Source organism: Protopterus annectens, chromosome 8.part0 (assembly GCF_019279795.1).
Source record: "Protopterus annectens isolate FY-2018-M chromosome 8.part0, PAN1.0, whole genome shotgun sequence".
NCBI classification, from domain to species: Eukaryota; Metazoa; Chordata; order Ceratodontiformes; family Protopteridae; genus Protopterus; species Protopterus annectens.
In genome coordinates this window covers 1,830,845,334-1,830,864,199 of record NC_056741.1, presented here as the reverse complement: position 1 = coordinate 1,830,864,199, position 18,866 = coordinate 1,830,845,334, and the positions used below count along the sequence as shown (strand labels likewise).

The window sequence follows — 18,866 nt, the reverse complement described above, 5'->3', positions numbered from 1 at the left end:
TGCACACAGCTATTTTTACATACTCTATTTCTCAATAACATACTCCTTTATGCATGGATGCCAATATCTAATTAAACTATTTTTCAGCATTTGTACTACTTCTAAGTTAACTCTTTATATTTCATTTTGCTCTATATTAATAATCATGCTAGCAACAGTTTTGAAGAAAGAGTAAATATACTAAATGGAACAGATTAATAGTACTCTTACAGTTCCCCTTTATTATATTTTAGGGAATGGACTAAACTTTTGTTAAAGAAAAGACTGCATTTATTAAATCAGCATCGCTATTTACAGCATTTATCATTTTATTCATGTTTACAATCATGACTTGCTGAGTTATTGCAACTCTTCGCAACCTGCAGCATCAACAATTCCAAGCTGTGATTATTATTATGACCTCTAAAACTACCAATACCAGATGTATTAAGCAATTTAACAATTTGGTTCCAGATGATGACCACCCTGTGAATATTTTCCACCAATTATGGGCAGTGTGAGCTTCAGTTTTTTCAGCCAACGTTATTAATTTGTTTTTTATTATTACACTATTTAGTTTATGCCGTAATATGCTGCGGTTACGATGATCCAAGTAATCTTTAAGATAGTCTGTGTCCTGTATTATTTCTCTTAACTTGTCCAGTGACAAGGTAATGTTAGGAAATTTAATAATTTTATATTTTTCTTGAAACTTTTCCATTTCTTTAGTACTGGTAGAAAACACATAGGTTTTATTTTCCCAGGTTAAATACATGATATTACTGATACATCCCACAAAGGGTGTTTGCTTATATTTTAACACTGGTTTGTTTGAAACCACACATACAAATTGTGGTGCCACTTCGACAAACATTTTAAAGTTTGAAGGTAATACTTCCCAACATGGCTTCCACCCTAACCACAGCACCTCTACAGCTCTCCTGTCATTTACACACACAATAGCCGAAGCTCGAGACAAAGACTTCCTTGTATCCAGCCTCTTCCTTGATCTCTCAAAAGCTTTCGACACTGTCTCTCACCCTTTACTCCTGACTAAACTATCTAACCTCTGTCTGGCTCCCTCCACCCTTACCTTCATCTCTAGTTATCTGTCTGACAGACAGCAATCTGTTCATTGGCTCTCTGCTTGCTTACCCTACCTCCCTGTAACTACTGGGGAGCCTCAAGGCTCCATCCTGGGTCCCCTCCTCTTCAACATCTTTACAAATGAACTGTATACCTCCTGCAAACAATCAGTACTAGTCCAATATGCTGATGATTCAACACTCATCTGTTCTTCCAATAACATCTCTGACCTCCACACACTCACTCAGGACACCTGTCTATCAGTTGAAAAATGGCATGCTGAAAATCTACTTATCCTAAACCCTAAGAAAACCAAACTTCTGTTATTCTTCCCCGGACACTCTCTCACCTAAAATCTACCTTTCTTATCTCATCCTCCAATAACACCAAAACACAACCTGACTCCCACACAAAACGTCTCGGAGCCATCATTGACGACAAACTTAAACTTAACCTACACATTCTACAAAGTATAAAGAAAACTCACCAAAAGCTAGGTATGCTCTACCGACACCATAGATTCCTGACCTACGATGTCAGACTGTTCCTATCACAGGCTCTTCTTCTCCCCTCCCTTCTCTATGCCACCCATATTTTAACTAATATTCAAACAACTACCCTGGCCAAACTCCAACAAACTTACCACAAAATAGCAAGGTTCATTACAAACTCCCCACACAGCTCTCACCTCTGCCTTTCTCTCAACTCTTTACAATGGCTAGAACTCCCACAACAACTTCTTCTATCTCAGTTTCAAATAATCCACTCCATACTGTATAAACCATTAATCTGCCCAGCCCTGTCCTCCTTAGTTTCCACCTATACACAAACTCGCACACTTCGTACCTCTAACCAACAACTCTTTAACATCTACCAACCAAAAAAAATTATTGGTGGATTACTTTATAAATCCTCCCTATCCCAGGCATGGAATAACCTTCCATCCCATTTACGCTCCATAACACACCCTTTACAATTTAAGAAAGAACTCAAACTACACTTTGAGGACAAAAAGTTGTACTTGCCATGGCCCTACCTGACCCAACTATACTCTGTTGTACACACTCCAGTACAATATATTTATATTTTGCTTTTGAAATGCCTGAATTTAATGAGAACTTGTAATGTTTTTCTCAACTCAATGACTTGTTTTTGAAATTGATCACTGTACTTTTTGCATGTTAAACTATCATGTATACTTTTCTTATGTAATTGGAGCTTTACTCTTCGGGTCTCCACTGAAAATGGGCTCCTGGCCCAGAAGGACCAACCCGGTTAACAAATGTCAATAAATAAATAAATAAATAATTTGCACAAATTTACAGAATGTTCTAAAAATACATGGTTCATAAACAGGAGAATGTTGTCCACATATTAAACCATTCATAGTTTCTGTACAATGTTTTAACATCTGAGTTTTGTTATCCAGATCTATGTAATTTCCTTCTAGTTGATGTAACAAAAGTTTAGTATCATTGTATGTAGACCAGAATATAATGGGTAATACCATAAATTGACATATCACTGTTTTGTCACATTATAATTTTTCTGGTACAATAATTGTGATTACACTGAGTCTGTTCTGTGAACAATCTTATCCAGCTAGTGGACGGGATCCACCTGCTGAATAGTTGTCGCCACATGTACTCATTTTGTAACATTAACTTTGTAACACATTTTGTTGCATTTTAACATACAATGACTGTAAAGTACATTTTGTCTAGTCTACAAATATAGATACATTACTATCAAATTGCAATCTGTTTATTAATGATACATTGTAATGACTTTAAAAAACCCTCTTGATACCGTACATTTTATGTACATAACAAATAGTAATTTTCCATTGTGTTTGTAAATGTACAATTTGAGATATGTCTTGTCCTGCTAGTTTTAGTTTATTACATAACATTTCAACATCCATAGCATTTAGGGTTCCCAATTCTGCTCCTACTTCCCCTAAAAGTGTGTCATTCCAAGCTCTTTTAAGTCTGTATCCCATTTGTTTAAAACTTGGAAACATAATATTGAAGTGCAATATTCTTTTTTGGCATTGCTGTCCTATCATAGTACAACTGGATGGTATTTTTACCACTTGATCTGTATGAAGTACTGGCTTGTTACCCAGAATGGTAAGTATTCTGACTCATGGTCCTTTTCCTTGTATTTTTGTGCTATTTGTACAAATAAACAAAGTATTGATAGGAATTATACCCTTTTCTTCCCCTGTTGAATTTATTTTTATTTTTGTGTTATTGTCTGCACACTGCGATATTTGGGTCTACTTTATTAACTCGAATGTTCAAAAGTTCAAATGCATAAAGATCGACACTTATGCATCAAATGTTCGAAAGTTAATAAAGAAAAAAAATACACCGAAAAAAAAAAAAAGATGTAGGCAAGGGGGCAAGCCCCCCTGCACCCCCCACTACTTAAATATACCAACTCTGAGATCGCACTACATTGAAGTAAATGGAAATCTCCACCTATGGAGATTTCCGTTTACAATTTTCTATGGCTTGCCCTTTCGATGCATATGGTTCGATCCATATGTATTCGCAGTTTTATGCTTTCGCCTAAATAAAGTAGACCCGCAATATTTTATGTCTGATGTCTTGTCTTGTCCACTTTGTTAAATCTTCAGGGTGAAATATGCAGCATCTAATAGAAACTGAACTGTGTACTGAAATGTTTACATCAGTCTTTGACTCTTCTACTACTTTTATGTATGCCTGACCTTGTTTAGCTAACCATGCGAATATATTTGTGTTGAATGTTTTGCTCCCAAGTATACATTTTGTTTGCATTTCACAACTGAAATTGTCTTGTGTTCTAGTTCGTGTAACATTTTTCCAACCAAGCTTTATTTGTGAAATGTTGTAATAAACAACCTTGATTCCTTCTGTTTGGTATTTTACCAAAAGCAGTCCACTGAGCACAATACTTACAATAACAATCACATTTTTTATTTTTATTAAAACTGGTTTGTCCTAACAACCTCTTTGAGAGTACTTTCAACAAACTTTGCACAATGCTTGGCATTCAGTCTTGTACATTGTTTCTAAAAAACAGAAACCTAAACTTTATTGAGCATCTGTTCCCCCTTCTTTTAAAGGCGATGCATTTTGTTGCTGATCACTAAAAACAATGACTCTCATTTGATCCCTGTGAACTAGCAATGTTTTGTTTTTCTTGCTTTGTTTGATCTTATAGACTAAAGGTCCTATTTGTTCCATTACTTCGAAAGGTCCTCGCCAATTACTATCCCATGGACCATCCGTCTGAAATGTTTTAACTAATACCTTTGTTCCAGAGGGAAGGTGGTATTCCTGTGGCATTACTGGGACCTTTTTCCATAAATGGAATGCTTGCTCCCCTGCCAAGTAATCACATTGTTCTATGATGTCTTTTAACCATTTTTGATGTTGTGCTACCTCTAACAAAGTTCTATTATGCCCAACCTCTGGATCAAAAAGTAGTTGTGTGGGCATTTTTCTGCCTGTCATGATTTCAAATGGTGAAATCCCTGTTTTGCTATTTGGGGTAGCTTTTACCCCTAGCAAAATTCCTGGCAATTGTTGTACCCAGTCCCGTCCCTTTTCCAAGCATGCCTTTGTTAGTCTTTCCTTAATGGTTCTGTTTATTTTCTCAACTATTTTGTTGGACTGTGGATGGTAGGGTACATGAAATCTTTGTTGTATTACTAACAAATTACACATTTGTTTGATTAGCTGACTGACAGTTTGTGGCCCATTATCAGACTCGATAACCCGTGGCCATCCCCAATGGCAAAAATGTTTTTCAATAAAGCTTCTGCTGTGCCTTAGCAGTTGTCTTTTTGGTAGGAATTGCTTCCACCCACTTTGAAAACATATCTACCACTACTAACAAGTAGTGACACCCTCCTTTTGCTGGTAGTAATGGTCCTGCATAGTCTATTTGAACAGCATACCATGGTCCATCTGCTGGCATGACCCTGTGTAAATGATGCTTTTTACTTTTGGCATTAACCTGCAAACAGATTAAGCACTTTTCTGAAACTAGCTTACACAACTTTCTTAAAGCTGGATTCCAGTACTTTTCTTTGACCACTGGCCATAACTTTTCACTACCTACATGTCCTAACAATTGATGATTGTATTTTACCAACTGTTTTGCTAGCTGATATGGCACATAAGGTAATCTTAATTCTTTTGTAGTGAGATAAACCCAGAATTCATTAGGTGGGGTGGACCCCTTCTATCATACAGTGACTAGTTTCTTCTTCCAAACCTTCCTGCTTTTGTATTTGAACCAAATCCTCAGCGATATCCCTGGCCTGGTTTAATACGTTAACTTGTACTGCTTCAACTGATTTTAAATCCGGATACAACTGCCATCCTGTGTTTGCTGCCTGTTTGGTTAAGGTGTCTGCTTTTGCATTTAATTTGAACACTTCTGAGGTTGGTTTTTGATGGGCTTTTACCTTTAAGATACTGAATTGCCCTTGTAAATTCTTTTGCCGAATGGTTTTCCATATATTTTGCAAAACTTCTGCATGTTTTAGTGGTTTTCCTGCACTGTCTACAAAACCTCTACAAGCCCAAACAGTCATGTGTAAATGTAATGAATTTACCACATATGCACTATCAGAGTAAATATTGACAGGATTATAGTGCTGTAGTTCATACAGTACTGCTTCCAATTTAGCCCTTTGGGCTGACATGTGACCCAGGAGCTGCACGAGCTCTGGAACTCTCAAGTCTTCCTTTTCTGGTATTACTGCAAATCCTGTCACATACCATCCACTTTCCCAGTAGCTGGCTCCGTCTACAAAGACAGAGGGCAAAAAATTATTGTAACCTGGTGATATGGGGGATTTTTCTGGCTTGGTCATATTGTCAATGCAGTTATGCTGTTTTCCCTCATATCCCAGCAAGTTAGACAAATAATATTTTTCTCCTGCTTGAAAGATTATCTTTTTTGTACTGAAAGTAGTCATCCACCTAGCAAATACTGCCTGGCTGATAAATTCATTTTGAAACTGTCTACTAGTACTTGCACTGCATGATGCGGTGTCTGCACTATTATGGATGAAAAGACTGTTAGATATTCTGTCTGTTTGATTCCCCAATATATAGCCATCAGTTGCTGAATACAGGGGTGATATCCCTTCTCTACCGGAGTCATTTTGCGACTACAAAAGGTAACAGGTCTCAAAGTCTTTTGTGATCTTTTATGTCTCCCATGTGGCACTTCTTGTAACACCACTGACAGTGTGTTTTTCCCTGCCGCCACTTGTAAAACAAACAGTAACTTTGACGTTGGCACTATCAGTTCTGTAGCCCTTGCCAATTTCTCCTTCATAGCTGTGAATGATTGTTCCTCTACTACACCCCATTCCAGATTGCTATAAAGTTTTTGCACAGATAACATGTTTTACAGAAGTCCTGCTGTGTGTGAACAGTCAATGAATTCTCTGTTGTAGTTCATGATACCCATAGATTTATGCAAATCCGAGATAGTCATTGGTTTTTGCATTTGTAAAATACCTTGTACTCTCTGTGCGCACAGAAATCTCCCCATGGGCTTAATAATGGTTCCTAAGAATTTGACTTCTTGTGAAAGAAACTGTTCCCAGCCCACTCATACCCTATGAGGTGAAAATCAACTGAGGAGCCATCATCCTCACATTCATTAGGGCAGTTTTTAAAATGCTGCTGAACTCCTCCCTTGGTGGTTACATGGGCTCCATCACTGTGGAGGGACTGCCTATATTCCTGACCGGCAGATATGTCCAGCATTACAAGGCAGAAGAAAACCTTTCAGGAATGGAAGGGCTTACCCTATAAGAATCCCTACGTATTTTTAAGGCTCTGCTCGCCCAGCCTTCTAGTATAAGAATAAGCTACTGCTCCAATAGCTTTTAGGCTTGTGCCTGTGATACATTCTGTTCACCATACCCCAACATTACAAGGCAGAAGAAAACCTTTCAGGAACGGAAGGGCTTACCCTATAAGAATCCCTACGTATTTTTAAGGCTCTGCTCGCCCAGCCTTCTAGTATAAGAATAAGCTACTGCTCCAATAGCTTTTAGGCTTGTGCCTGTGATACATTCTGTTCACCATACCCCAACATTACAAGGCAGAAGAAAACCTTTCAGGAACGGAAGGGCTTACCCTATAAGAATCCCTACGTATTTTTAAGGCTCTGCTCGCCCAGCCTTCTAGTATAAGAATAAGCTACTGCTCCAATAGGTATTAAACTAAACTTTGTGATTGTTACAGTAGAACCTATTGTAAGGGCCAGCACACCCGAGGACCCACCCCAGGCATTCAACAACTTTCTCACCTGTTTTCTTCTTTTTTACCTCCCCTGTAGATGAAATGTAACTCCCTTCCTCCTCCACTAGAGGGCAGCAGGACTCTAAGCAAGTAAAGCTGCTTCTTACCTGCCTGACAAACTTCTGTAACCCTGTGGAGCAGCCTTCCTCTGTCTACCCTGCAAATACCCTTACTGGAAGTACCCCCCCACAGTCGGAAGGTTAAACCACCTACCTTTATGTACTGTTAGTATCATAACTGAACCTCTGGAAAGAATAGGAAAGAGGGACCTTTCTCTGTGCTTATTATACCTACACCCAAACCCTTATTTGTCTATCTTTAATACGCCTGTCCTACACTTCCTTATTTCACTTGAAATCCAGTTACCTTTATTTACTTATATCTGTTACCTTTCCTTCCCCTTTTACATCCTTTCTTTAAGCATACCACTCTATTGCCTTTTACTACATAACTCTAGAAAATATTCTTACCTTCCCTAAGCTTGTAGAACATAGTTGTGCTGTATGACTGATTGCCTCCAGCCTCTAGCTGTAACACTTTCACTGTGTCCCTGTGGTTTCTCACTGTAACTGCAACTGATTTCTCACCTCCCACGTAATAGGCTCCCCCACCCACCTTCATCCACCGTTCTCTTTCTCTTTGTCCCGCCCACCCCTCTCCCCACTCTTTTACCTTCGCTAAACCTATAAATATAGGCTAGCATCTTGGCGCCATTTTTAAATCCCCTAGCCCTAAGCAACAGTCCCTTGTCCTCCTGGTGGTGTGCAGTCCGTAAGTGTTTTTTTTCCTTGTATGTAATGTTTACATTCTGTAGCTGCACATTTCACAATAGAATATTTTGATAGATGATAAAGCATATAAGTTGTTTAGAGTATGATGCAATTACTGTTGTTTTAGACTGTGATACTATATATAACCTAGCTCTGAATATTGCACGCTGTTTCCGCGTGGAGCACATACTAGTTTGAAAGTTCTCTCTATGACCTTATCCAGGTACTGAATTTGCAACGTACTACTAGCTTGCTTAGTTTTTCTATTTAGTTAGGTTAGCTTTATGTTGTTTAATCTGAGATACTCTGTTTAGCCATGCTCCATGTGCGTACGCTTATTTGTGTATGCTTTCTCCGAGTTATGCTCACACTGCTCCGTAGATATCCTCTATAGCCTTTTTAATCCCCTCGAAGGCTATCAACTTCTATGAGGATTCTGGTAGCTGTTATTGCAATAGTCGATTGATGATCGACAATCCCTAATGCTTCTCATAGCGTTGTACACTATATGCGCCTTATGAGCTCTGGTGTGTAGAATATGCAGACCACGCTAACTAAGCCAGAGTAACATTTGGCCTCCTTGTCTCTAAACTACCAGAACCATTTAAACGATTTACTTTATTACTTTTTTTGCATTCTGGGTTACAATCCCAAACGCTTCTCATAGCGTTGAACACTACATGCGCCATATGAGCTCTGGTGCGTAGAATATGTAGAACACGCCAGAGTAGCATTTTGGACTCCTTGTCGCTACACTACCAGTTCCTTTAGATGACAATTTGTTAAGTTTGCACTTTTTAAATCAGCCAAGAGAGTCTAATAAACCGGAAGCAAGTTACAGATATATGGATACCTTCTTTGTATTAGCTGAAATACATGTTATTCCGGGATAACATTATGCACACTCATTGCATACATTTTATACTTATGGTACACTATACTGTAATCCTCACCTAGTCTTACCCTCAGCTATTCCATATTATTAAGCGATATTTGCTGTACTCAGTTAGCGGTCCTAACACCTATAACTTTTAATTGAATGTAGCTCCAAACAATTACTTATCTAATAGGCTGTGCTAACTTCATGTCCCACATATCTTTGTCTCTCACAAGTCTTTCCAAACTAAAGCCTTACTTTGAAAGTGATTACAAATTAAGGGAATTATTTGAGACTAAAACCTTATTTTAAAAATTATTATAAATTAATGTAACTGCATTGTATTAGTGTATGTCATGGCTGACTACTGCATATGTATTAGTGCATTACCTTGAACTGTTGGAGGTTACTGAATACCTATTTCTGCTTTTACAGTATCTAACTAACAACCACCACATATGTGTTTTACTGTTCTAGATTAACATAGTTACTTTGTTATAGTCTGCTTGACCAGCTGTGTATCAACTCCATTGTATGAAATGCTTGATTTATCTAGAAACATGTACTTGTCCTCACCAGTTCTTACTCACTTTTGCATGAAACTTTCACCCTTGCTTTCATCTTAGGTTTTTACTCTTCTCTATCTCTTTTTTAGCTTTTAGGCTTGTGCCTGTGATACATTCTGTTCACCATACCCCAACATTACAAGGCAGAAGAAAACCTTTCAGGAACGGAAGGGCAGCAGGACTCTAAGCAAGTAAAGCTGCTTCTTACCTGCCTGACAAACTTCTGTAACCCTGTGGAGCAGCATTCCTCTGTCTACCCTGCAAATACCCTTACTGGAAGTACCCCCCCCCCACAGTCGGAAGGTTAAACCACCTACCTTTATGTACTGTTAGTATCATAACTGAACCTCTGGAAAGAATAGGAAAGAGGGACCTTTCTCTGTGCTTATTATACCTACACCCAAACCCTTATTTGTCTATCTTTAATACACCTGTCCTACACTTCCTTATTTCACTTGAAATCCAGTTACCTTTATTTACTTATATCTGTTACCTTTCCTTCCCCTTTTACATCCTTTCTTTAAGCATACCACTCTATTGCCTTTTACTACATAACTCTAGAAAATATTCTTACCTTCCCTATGCTTGTAGAACATAGTTGTGCTGTATGACTGATTGCCTCCAGCCTCTAGCTGTAACCCGCTCCGTTCAAGTGGCTCACTCCGCTTCCCTACCCTACCCCCAATTCCCACACACCCCCAGTGCCCTTAACCTTATACCTCACTTACCACACACCCTCCCTCATCCCACAAATCACACTCAGCAATCAATTTACTAATACTTCCACACCCATCCTGTTATTCTACTACCTCCATAAACTGTCTCTATAGTAACTCACCACACCCTTCTTCCTTAACCACTATCTTTGTCACCTTCCCCTTTACTCTGTTCTCTTTCATTATTCCCCTTGCTTGTTACATTCCACTCAATTTCCCAGAACATCTTACATTAAATCTCTAAAAATGACAACTGTAAAATCAAAATTTACTAAAATCCTACTCTTAAGCATAATTTCAACTATCCTAACCTATGCCTACATACTTACCTCATTTGAAAAAACATACTATAACCACTTTAACTACTCCCATAAACAGACAACAATTCACAATTCTGTCTTCCCTAAAAGTAAACTTAACATTACCTCAACTTCCAGCTACCTACTACCTAAATACCATAGACTCTCCCACATTAAATACCACACAGCTACTATAACAAGAGTGAAATATCTAACAATCATTATTAATAACCCCACAACAAGACTTTGTAAGCCCACCTTAAAAGATGGTGACATACACCCCAACCCTGGCCCTACAAATCCACCTACCCTGATTACCCAGCCCAAACTCCCCAACTCTTTGCTAATAGGACATCTAAATATCCATAGTGTTAATAACAAAGTAACCCAACTTCATGCCCTTCTAGATACCCATAGCTTTGACATCCTCTGTCTAACAGAAACATGGTTAAAGCCAAAGACCAAAGACAATGAAATCATTCTCCAAGGATACAATATACTAAGACTAGACCGTATAAAAAGTAAGGGTGGTGGAGTTGCAGTCTTATTCAAAGAAGGACTTCAAATTTCCACCTTACCATTTGACCCACCACAAGATAGTAAAGCTGAAGTACTTGTAACTAAATTTCAAATAAACCTTAACAAATCTTTATATATTATCTGCATCTACCTTCCACCTGGGAATAATATTAGCACCATAGAAAACATCCTAAGCTGGGTGTCCTCTACATACCCCCAAGAAACTATTATACTTGGTGATTTTAATACTGATTGGAAAACTGTCAAAGCTGATAATCCCTCCTCCCATATCAACCTTCATGGTTTCAGTCAAACTATCATAACCTCTACCAGAATCAACAAACCAAATAAAAAAGAGAGCATCCTAGACTGGATTCTTATAAATAGACAAAAACAAACTTACAACACAGGAACTCTACCAGATGATCTTAGTGATCATACTTTAACCTATATCCTTAGGCATAAAAATGATATCTCTAATCCCCCCATCTATAGAAACATACCTACCAATAAACACTTCAACCCAACATTATTCCAAAATGAACTAAGTGCTTGTAACTGGAACCCTCTAAAAACTCTAGCACTTCAAGAAGCTGTTGACTATCTAAACTCCAATTTCCTATCTATCCTTAACAGGCATGCACCCAAAAGGACCATTAGAATGAAAGCCAAACCAGCCACCTGGCTTACTAATGAAACCAAAAAAAGATCTTACTTAGAAATAAAATCTGGGCAAAGTGGAGAACTAACAAAAATATTTCTGATCAACAACTTTTTAAGCAACTAAGAAATACTACAAAAAGGCAATACTCACAGACAAAAAGAACTACTACTGTAAAATACAGCAAAATCACCAAAATAACCCCCAGAAGTTTTGGTCCAGTGTATATAAACTCCTTTCCCCAGGGCACTCCCATACACCTATCCCATTTCAGGCAGACCCTAACACCCCCCACCAAATAGCCAATGCCTTCAACTCCTTCTTTACAGAAACCATACAAACACTAGCTAGCCAACTTATTCCAGACAGCTCAAACCTTGCCACGTCCATACCTAGTACTCTACCAGTATTCTCTATTCAACCAATATCTAACACTTTCATCTACAAACTCATCCAAAAACTTAGGCCTTGTACCCCTTCTGCTGGCCAGTTACCTTCTGAATACCTCCAAAAAGCAGCCAAAGTAATTTCCTATCCTATATCCATCCTTATAAACAGAACCATTAAGGAAGGTTACATTCCAAACATCTGGAAAATCTCCCATATCATTCCCCTTCACAAAGGTGGCAACTCAAATGACTACTCAAACTATCGACCAATAGCACTCATCACCCTTAGCAAAAATCATGGAAAAATGCATTCATCATCAACTTTTAAACCATTTAACACAAAATAACATAATAGCTAAATGTCAGCATGGTTTTAGGCCATCTCATAGTACCCCAACTGCTCTGTTATCCTTTACAGATGTTATAAATAGAAATCGTAATAACAACAACCTCTCATCTGCACTCTTTATTGACCTCTCCAAAGCTTTTGACATGGTTAACCATGCACTTCTGATCAACATTCTTGAATCCTTCTCTCGTGACTCTTTAGCTATTAAATGGTTCAAGTCATACCTAACCAATAGACAACAAGCAGTTCTCTGGGCAAATAATATATCATCCCTTCTACCTGTTACACTGGGAGTCCCTCAGGGCTCCATTCTAGGCCCGCTTCTTTTTTCTCTTTTTATTAACGACCTGCATGTTGCAATCCCACAGGCCACCTGCATTCAATATGCAGATGATTCAGCATTAATTTGCTCAGCAACCTCACCATCTGTACTACATTCCCTGACTCAGAATATATTTAACATAGTAGAAACATGGTTCACAAAACGTTGTCTCCTTCTTAATGCGAAAAAAAACAAGCTCCTTCTCTTTACACCCTCTAATAAGTCTACCCCAATTGATTTCTCTGTCATTTCCAATAATAGCACAATCATACACCCTGACTCTACAACTAAACTGTTAGGAATTACCATTGATAACAACCTTACATTTGACAGTCACATAAATAACACCATTAAAATGTCAACAGGAAAATTGGCTCCTTATATCGAATCAAAACTTTCTTAACTCCTACAGCTAAAACCAAAATTGCTCATTCCCATTTAATTTCCACTCTTCTTTATGCCTCTCCCATATACACCAACCTCAAAAAGAATAACCTTGTCAAACTACAGCATGCCTATAACAGCATCGCCAGATTTGCCACTGGTAACCCCTTTCGAACTCACCACTGTCTAAATCTAAAGCAGCTTGGCTGGCTAGAACTTCAAAACCTTCTGAAAATCTCCCAACTAACCATGACCCACAAGATATTTTATCAACCTACTAGCACTCCCATACTATCCAATCTCATAATCCCTTATAAAAATCTAATCTCACTGCACTCCTCTAACAAGCTTCTAGCTAGTATAACCAAAACTAATAACTTGACTGGAGATTCCCTGTTTTCTAGTACAGTGGGAAATGACTGGAACCTCCTTCCAAATGAACTAACAACACTTTCTTCTTTGCCTCTCTTTAAACAAAGACTAAAAACATACTTTAAAACTCACTGGTTATGTCCATGTTGTAAACCTGACTAACCTTTTCCTCTACTAATGTTACTTCTACACCCTACCAATTTTTCACACATATTTCGTAATTTCTATGATGAAGAACTGAACTGCTGACCACAATGAAGCAATTTCGTAGTTTCATCCTGCTTATTGTTAGTACAACCTAGTACATAACAACACTATGTCACTTTTATTGTGTAACAGAATTCATCTCACCATTCTTAATGATTTCTATACTAGTGTAAATATCTTTTTTGATCACTTTTTATTATTATTACTGATTTTTGTATACTTATGTGAACTGCTTTCATTTACGATGTTTCAACTATGTTTACCATCCTGTTGCTGTATTTTAAGTAATGATCTAACTATTAATGTTTTAGAGCTTTTCTCCCCGGGCCTCTACTGAAAACGGAAATATATCCAGCTAGACTAGCCCGGTCAACAAATGTAAAATAAAATAAAATAAAATAAATAAAAATAAAATCTGACACATCTCCACAAGGGCTATTGCATAGCTTGGATGATTTCCCCCCTCCCTGAGGCCTGTTCTTGGGTGGGGGGGGTTGCCTATACCACTTTCCTAGAGCAACAGGTCAATGCAGGAGATAGATTCCCTACTACCCTCCCTCCCAGGCAGGTACACTGACATCAGTTACATATCATTTGCCCACCCCTCTATGGCTCTTCCAGCTTACTGAGCCAGTAATCAATCTGTGGTCATCTGAGATGCAGCCAGGGTAATATAAGTTCTTGAAGACAATGTCAACTAATAATGTTAGACAGATGAGGGTCGGAACAAGTTCTTGACAGCTAAAGGTGGGACTACATTTTAATAACATGGGGATGGGATAACTGCCTTATAAGGAACATAACGTTACAGTAAAGGTCACTGGTACTCTTTCACTTTACCTTTGTCAGAGGAGAGACTGCCAAGACTCACCAGTGATGGTACTGAATGAGCTCTTTAAGAAACTGTGGTTTGGAAAGGTATATGCAGCATTAAAATAGACTAAGGGAAATGTGGCATCACTAAATGTTATGATACGACTACTCATGATATTCTATTTTAACTGGAATGTATACATAAAAACAATGTATTTTATGGGGCATTACCTTATCTTTGTTTCCAAGTAGCCCCTATTTTCTTCCTTACCATCACTGTCATATGCATGAACTGAACCAACTAATATGTACTGTGATGATTTTATAACAAAGTGGTAATGAAAAATATATCAACAGCAAACTATTCTATGCAACAGTAAATACACTATATGAAAAACCTGGTTTGTAGACTATGCCCTATTCTGTTCTTTAGCAAAGTTGTAACTATAACAAAATACAATAATGTTTAATCTAGTGTCTCTCCTCTAACTGAATACCAGCAGTGAGAAGCATCTAATAATTGTACAGAAGGTAATAAAAACTTGTTTCTTTATTTTCAAAGGTCCAAGAATATGCCTGGGTGAGAACCTTGCTAGGGTGGAAATATTCTTGCTTTTTACAACATTACTTCAACACTTTGAAATTCTCTGGCCTGATTCTTTGACCGCACCAGACCTCACTCCTGTCTTTGGAATCACTCAGAGCCCATTACCTTTCGAAGTCAGTATGAAAGTAAGAAGCTGAAGAGTGAAGATGAGCAAAAACACCTGAAGGACTTTCAGACATTCTTTGCACAACATAACCCCTTCATGTAGCACTTCAAAACCTATTATAGTTGTATTATAACTTTTTACTTGTTCCAAAAAAAATTAAGTTGATATGATACATTCTGAGGTGTATTATATTAACATACATAAACACAGAATTATTCCACTTAAATATTGTAAAACACCATATTTGTTCATTAACAAAAAGCCTGCCCTATTTTTGTTTTGCCTGAAAAGGATGTCTGTATAACTTACATAATAAAGTCACAGTAGATGGATATAAATGTTAACTTTGTGTAATTTCCTAACATTGTTTCCTGTTTCAATAAGTATTCTAGGTGTTTCCGCTTACATGTGCTTGTTTTTCAAAGATGCCAGCTGGTTTTTAACACATTTTTTTTCTTAAGCAAAGATACTGAAGTGGGAATGCTCAGCATAACAGATGTTGGAATAGAGGGACCACTGCTGCAGTACTATGTATCACTCCTTATCCAAGAGATATTGATTGATGGACATCTGTCCTTCTGGTATGACTTCCAGAGATTTCAAATGTATCCATGTGAACATGAACTCCTTCCTCATCCTGGATGCTGCTAAGACTTTGGCTAAACAGAAATAGAAAAAAAACAACTTCAACCTTTTTTTTTTTTTTTGCTAAAGGTATCTCTAACAAGTGTGCTCAGCAATCTGCAAATTATAGGTCTGGCGCTATCTGCCATGGTGCCCAGGCCAAATATATGGTACTTCTCTCCAGAGTACTATGAAAGGGACAAAACCCCAAGAAAAGGCCCTGGATGACAAAGATACAATTTGTTCAAGATATCATTTAGAGGTACATGGAAAATGAATAGAGGTAGATGGCCTCCCTCCTTTTAGCATCTAACTAGGTTAGAATGCAAGGGGGGTGGCGCTAAACAAGTTCCTTTTTCTCTTCCTCTCCAGCTCTCCAGTCAGCCTGAGAAAAGGGTAATCTCTAGAGGTCTCCCTCCATCATACATCCCAGGTATGATGATGAAGATGAAGAAACAAGAAGGATGATTATGGGTGGGAACCTATGCTCAGCAAACATCCTTCTAAGCCAATCAACTCTTGCTATATGCTATACTATCAACACTATTAAACTCGCTAGTCATTGTTGTGTCTCTAAGCAACACTGGACAGAGTCTTTATTTTGGAACGACTGTCAGCATTCAATTATGTGTTAGATACAGCATAGTCAAAGCCTGAATACTACCTCCTATTTCTAATTTATCTTACACCTTCGCTATGTACTCCTTGTATAGCAGGCAACAGACCTGTCAACTGTCCTTATTTTGAGGAATACTCCTATTTTCAAGACTGATTTATCCCTGCAGAGGATGCCCCAGTTTTTGTAGGGATGTCCCTATTTTCAGGCTTGATTTACCCTTTTACATAATTTTCTGAATGCCCCTTATCCCATGTGATTTTTGAAGATGGCTAGTACACAGAAAACTACACCATGTGACCAACAAACTAGTAGCAACAATAATTTAAAGAAGGTCCATATCTTACAACTCTCCTTTTCTGAAGCAAAAATAAATGACCTTGTGTGGTAGAATTTTGCAGTACAGTTTACGTCTACAGATTTTTCACCATCTTTTTGATAACATGCTTATCTTTTCCATCATTTTTGTCACTCTCTGTTTTTTCAGATATGTTTCTGAGTTGTATCCTACCTTCCTACTGGAAGCAGAAGAGTTATGTGGTATTTTGTATTCAAATTTTATGCTGATTAGATTCCAGAATTTTAGCTGGCTGTTAACACTTTTCAAGAGACCTTGTTCTTATTTTCAATATCTTCAGGTTGAGAAGTGCACCAGGAAATGTCCTTACCATCTGAAGCTTGAGTATACAAGGATGATTTGTCTTGGCTTAGCATTTCCTCTATACTGTCCAACTAAAGCAAGATGGAGATAAGAGTTTATTTTGACTCCTTAAGCTCCACTGTTTCAGTGAGCTCTGGCACTGACAAACAGGATGTGACTGCAGTAAGCTTTCTGGTGTTGAAAAGCAGCCTGTGATTGCAGTCTCAGGCTACCTGGATGCTGCAGCATCCTTTGTTTTAATACAGGTGTTATATTATAAACATTTCCTTCATTTAGGAGTACATATAATGCTTCTATTTTATACTTATACTTAAGAGGTAGTGTACTTTTCCAAGGATGGCAAGGGGTTGAGAGTGACCTTCTAAGATGTCAGGATGCCAGAGCACCCTTCCCTTTACATCCAGGTCTAGTTACTTATAACACACTTACTGACAAACTTACTTTTACATTGAATTTTACACTGTCCGACACAGTACCTGGTCTACCAACAAGCAGCTCAGGATTCACTGTAGTATGCTAACTGCTGGACTTCTGTGCTCACTTCACCTTCAGTGGTCACCTAATAAGAGAAAACATAATATACTAAAACATTTATTTAACTTGGTTACAACTCAACAGCAAGCACATCAGAATATACAACATCTCATGAGAACACTCACTTTATATAGTTTCAGGTGCACAGCCCAATATTAATGAGATCTATCTACTGCTACTAAAATACTTGCTTTTGATTTAACTTCTTACAAAAAAGGAAATTAAAACTGAGGACTTCTGTCTGGGATGTAGCCTTGAATAAAACTTCAGGCAGATGAGTAGTGATTAATTTAATACAGAAGTGAATTTTAGTGCTGTCGTTACTGGGGTAATTGATAGTTAATGTCAAGAAATTACTCTACTGCTTATCTTGTTAGGTATTTCATAATCTGACAGGGTAAAACAAGGACATTAAAAGCCAGTGAAAAGTGTACTAAAGTGATGGAGGTAGTAAGCAAGGCAGTGCTGGTTTCTCAGCACTTGCTAGGGATAATTCCAAGGAGTATTGCCATTGATGAGTAGGAAATAGTGTCAGACAAGATTCAATATTATAGTCTCTCAATTAGCCACCTTCAAATAGCAATATCTTCTGGACTTTACTGACAAAGTTCAGTCTAACAAAAGAGAGACCAAGAGTATGCTGATGACACACACAGACCAACTGCAAGAGCTCATGACTGAATCACAAGAAGATGAATGTATCATTGGGATCTTACAGACACAAGTGAAAGATCTGTAACTTCAAGTGATTGACCAAAAATATAGGGGGAGGTGACAAAACTCTATTACAATGGATTCCAAAGTGAGAAAGAGTTACCTTTGTACATTTTGTGAATGGGAAATTGTCCAAATGGACTGGAATCCCAAAGATCAAATAAAACTGGAAAGGACACACATGATTTACACATGCATTTGCAGATAAGGATGTCATGACCTGTAGTGGCACATTCTGAATTCTTTATAAATAAATAAAAAAAATGTTTTCCCAGGTATGGATCTTAGGGGGAAATCATGTTTGGTGACAAATCAGGTTTTCTGCAGGATTACCAAATTTACACAACACTGCAGAGATTAGGTTTTACCACT

General features: G+C 37.9%; 1 protein-coding gene across 1 annotated transcript in view; it reads left to right on the top strand.

The window, feature by feature from the left end:
* The window catches only part of LOC122809660 (cytochrome P450 2U1-like), a 322,309-nt gene extending 306,620 nt beyond the window's left edge, over positions 1-15,689 (top strand). The window contains exon 8 of the mRNA XM_044081319.1: positions 15,195-15,689. Coding sequence (XP_043937254.1) covers positions 15,195-15,376 — 182 coding nt within the window. The 3' untranslated portion in view covers positions 15,377-15,689. The remainder of the gene's footprint in view (positions 1-15,194) is intronic.
* The last annotated feature ends 3,177 nt before the right edge of the window (positions 15,690-18,866 follow it).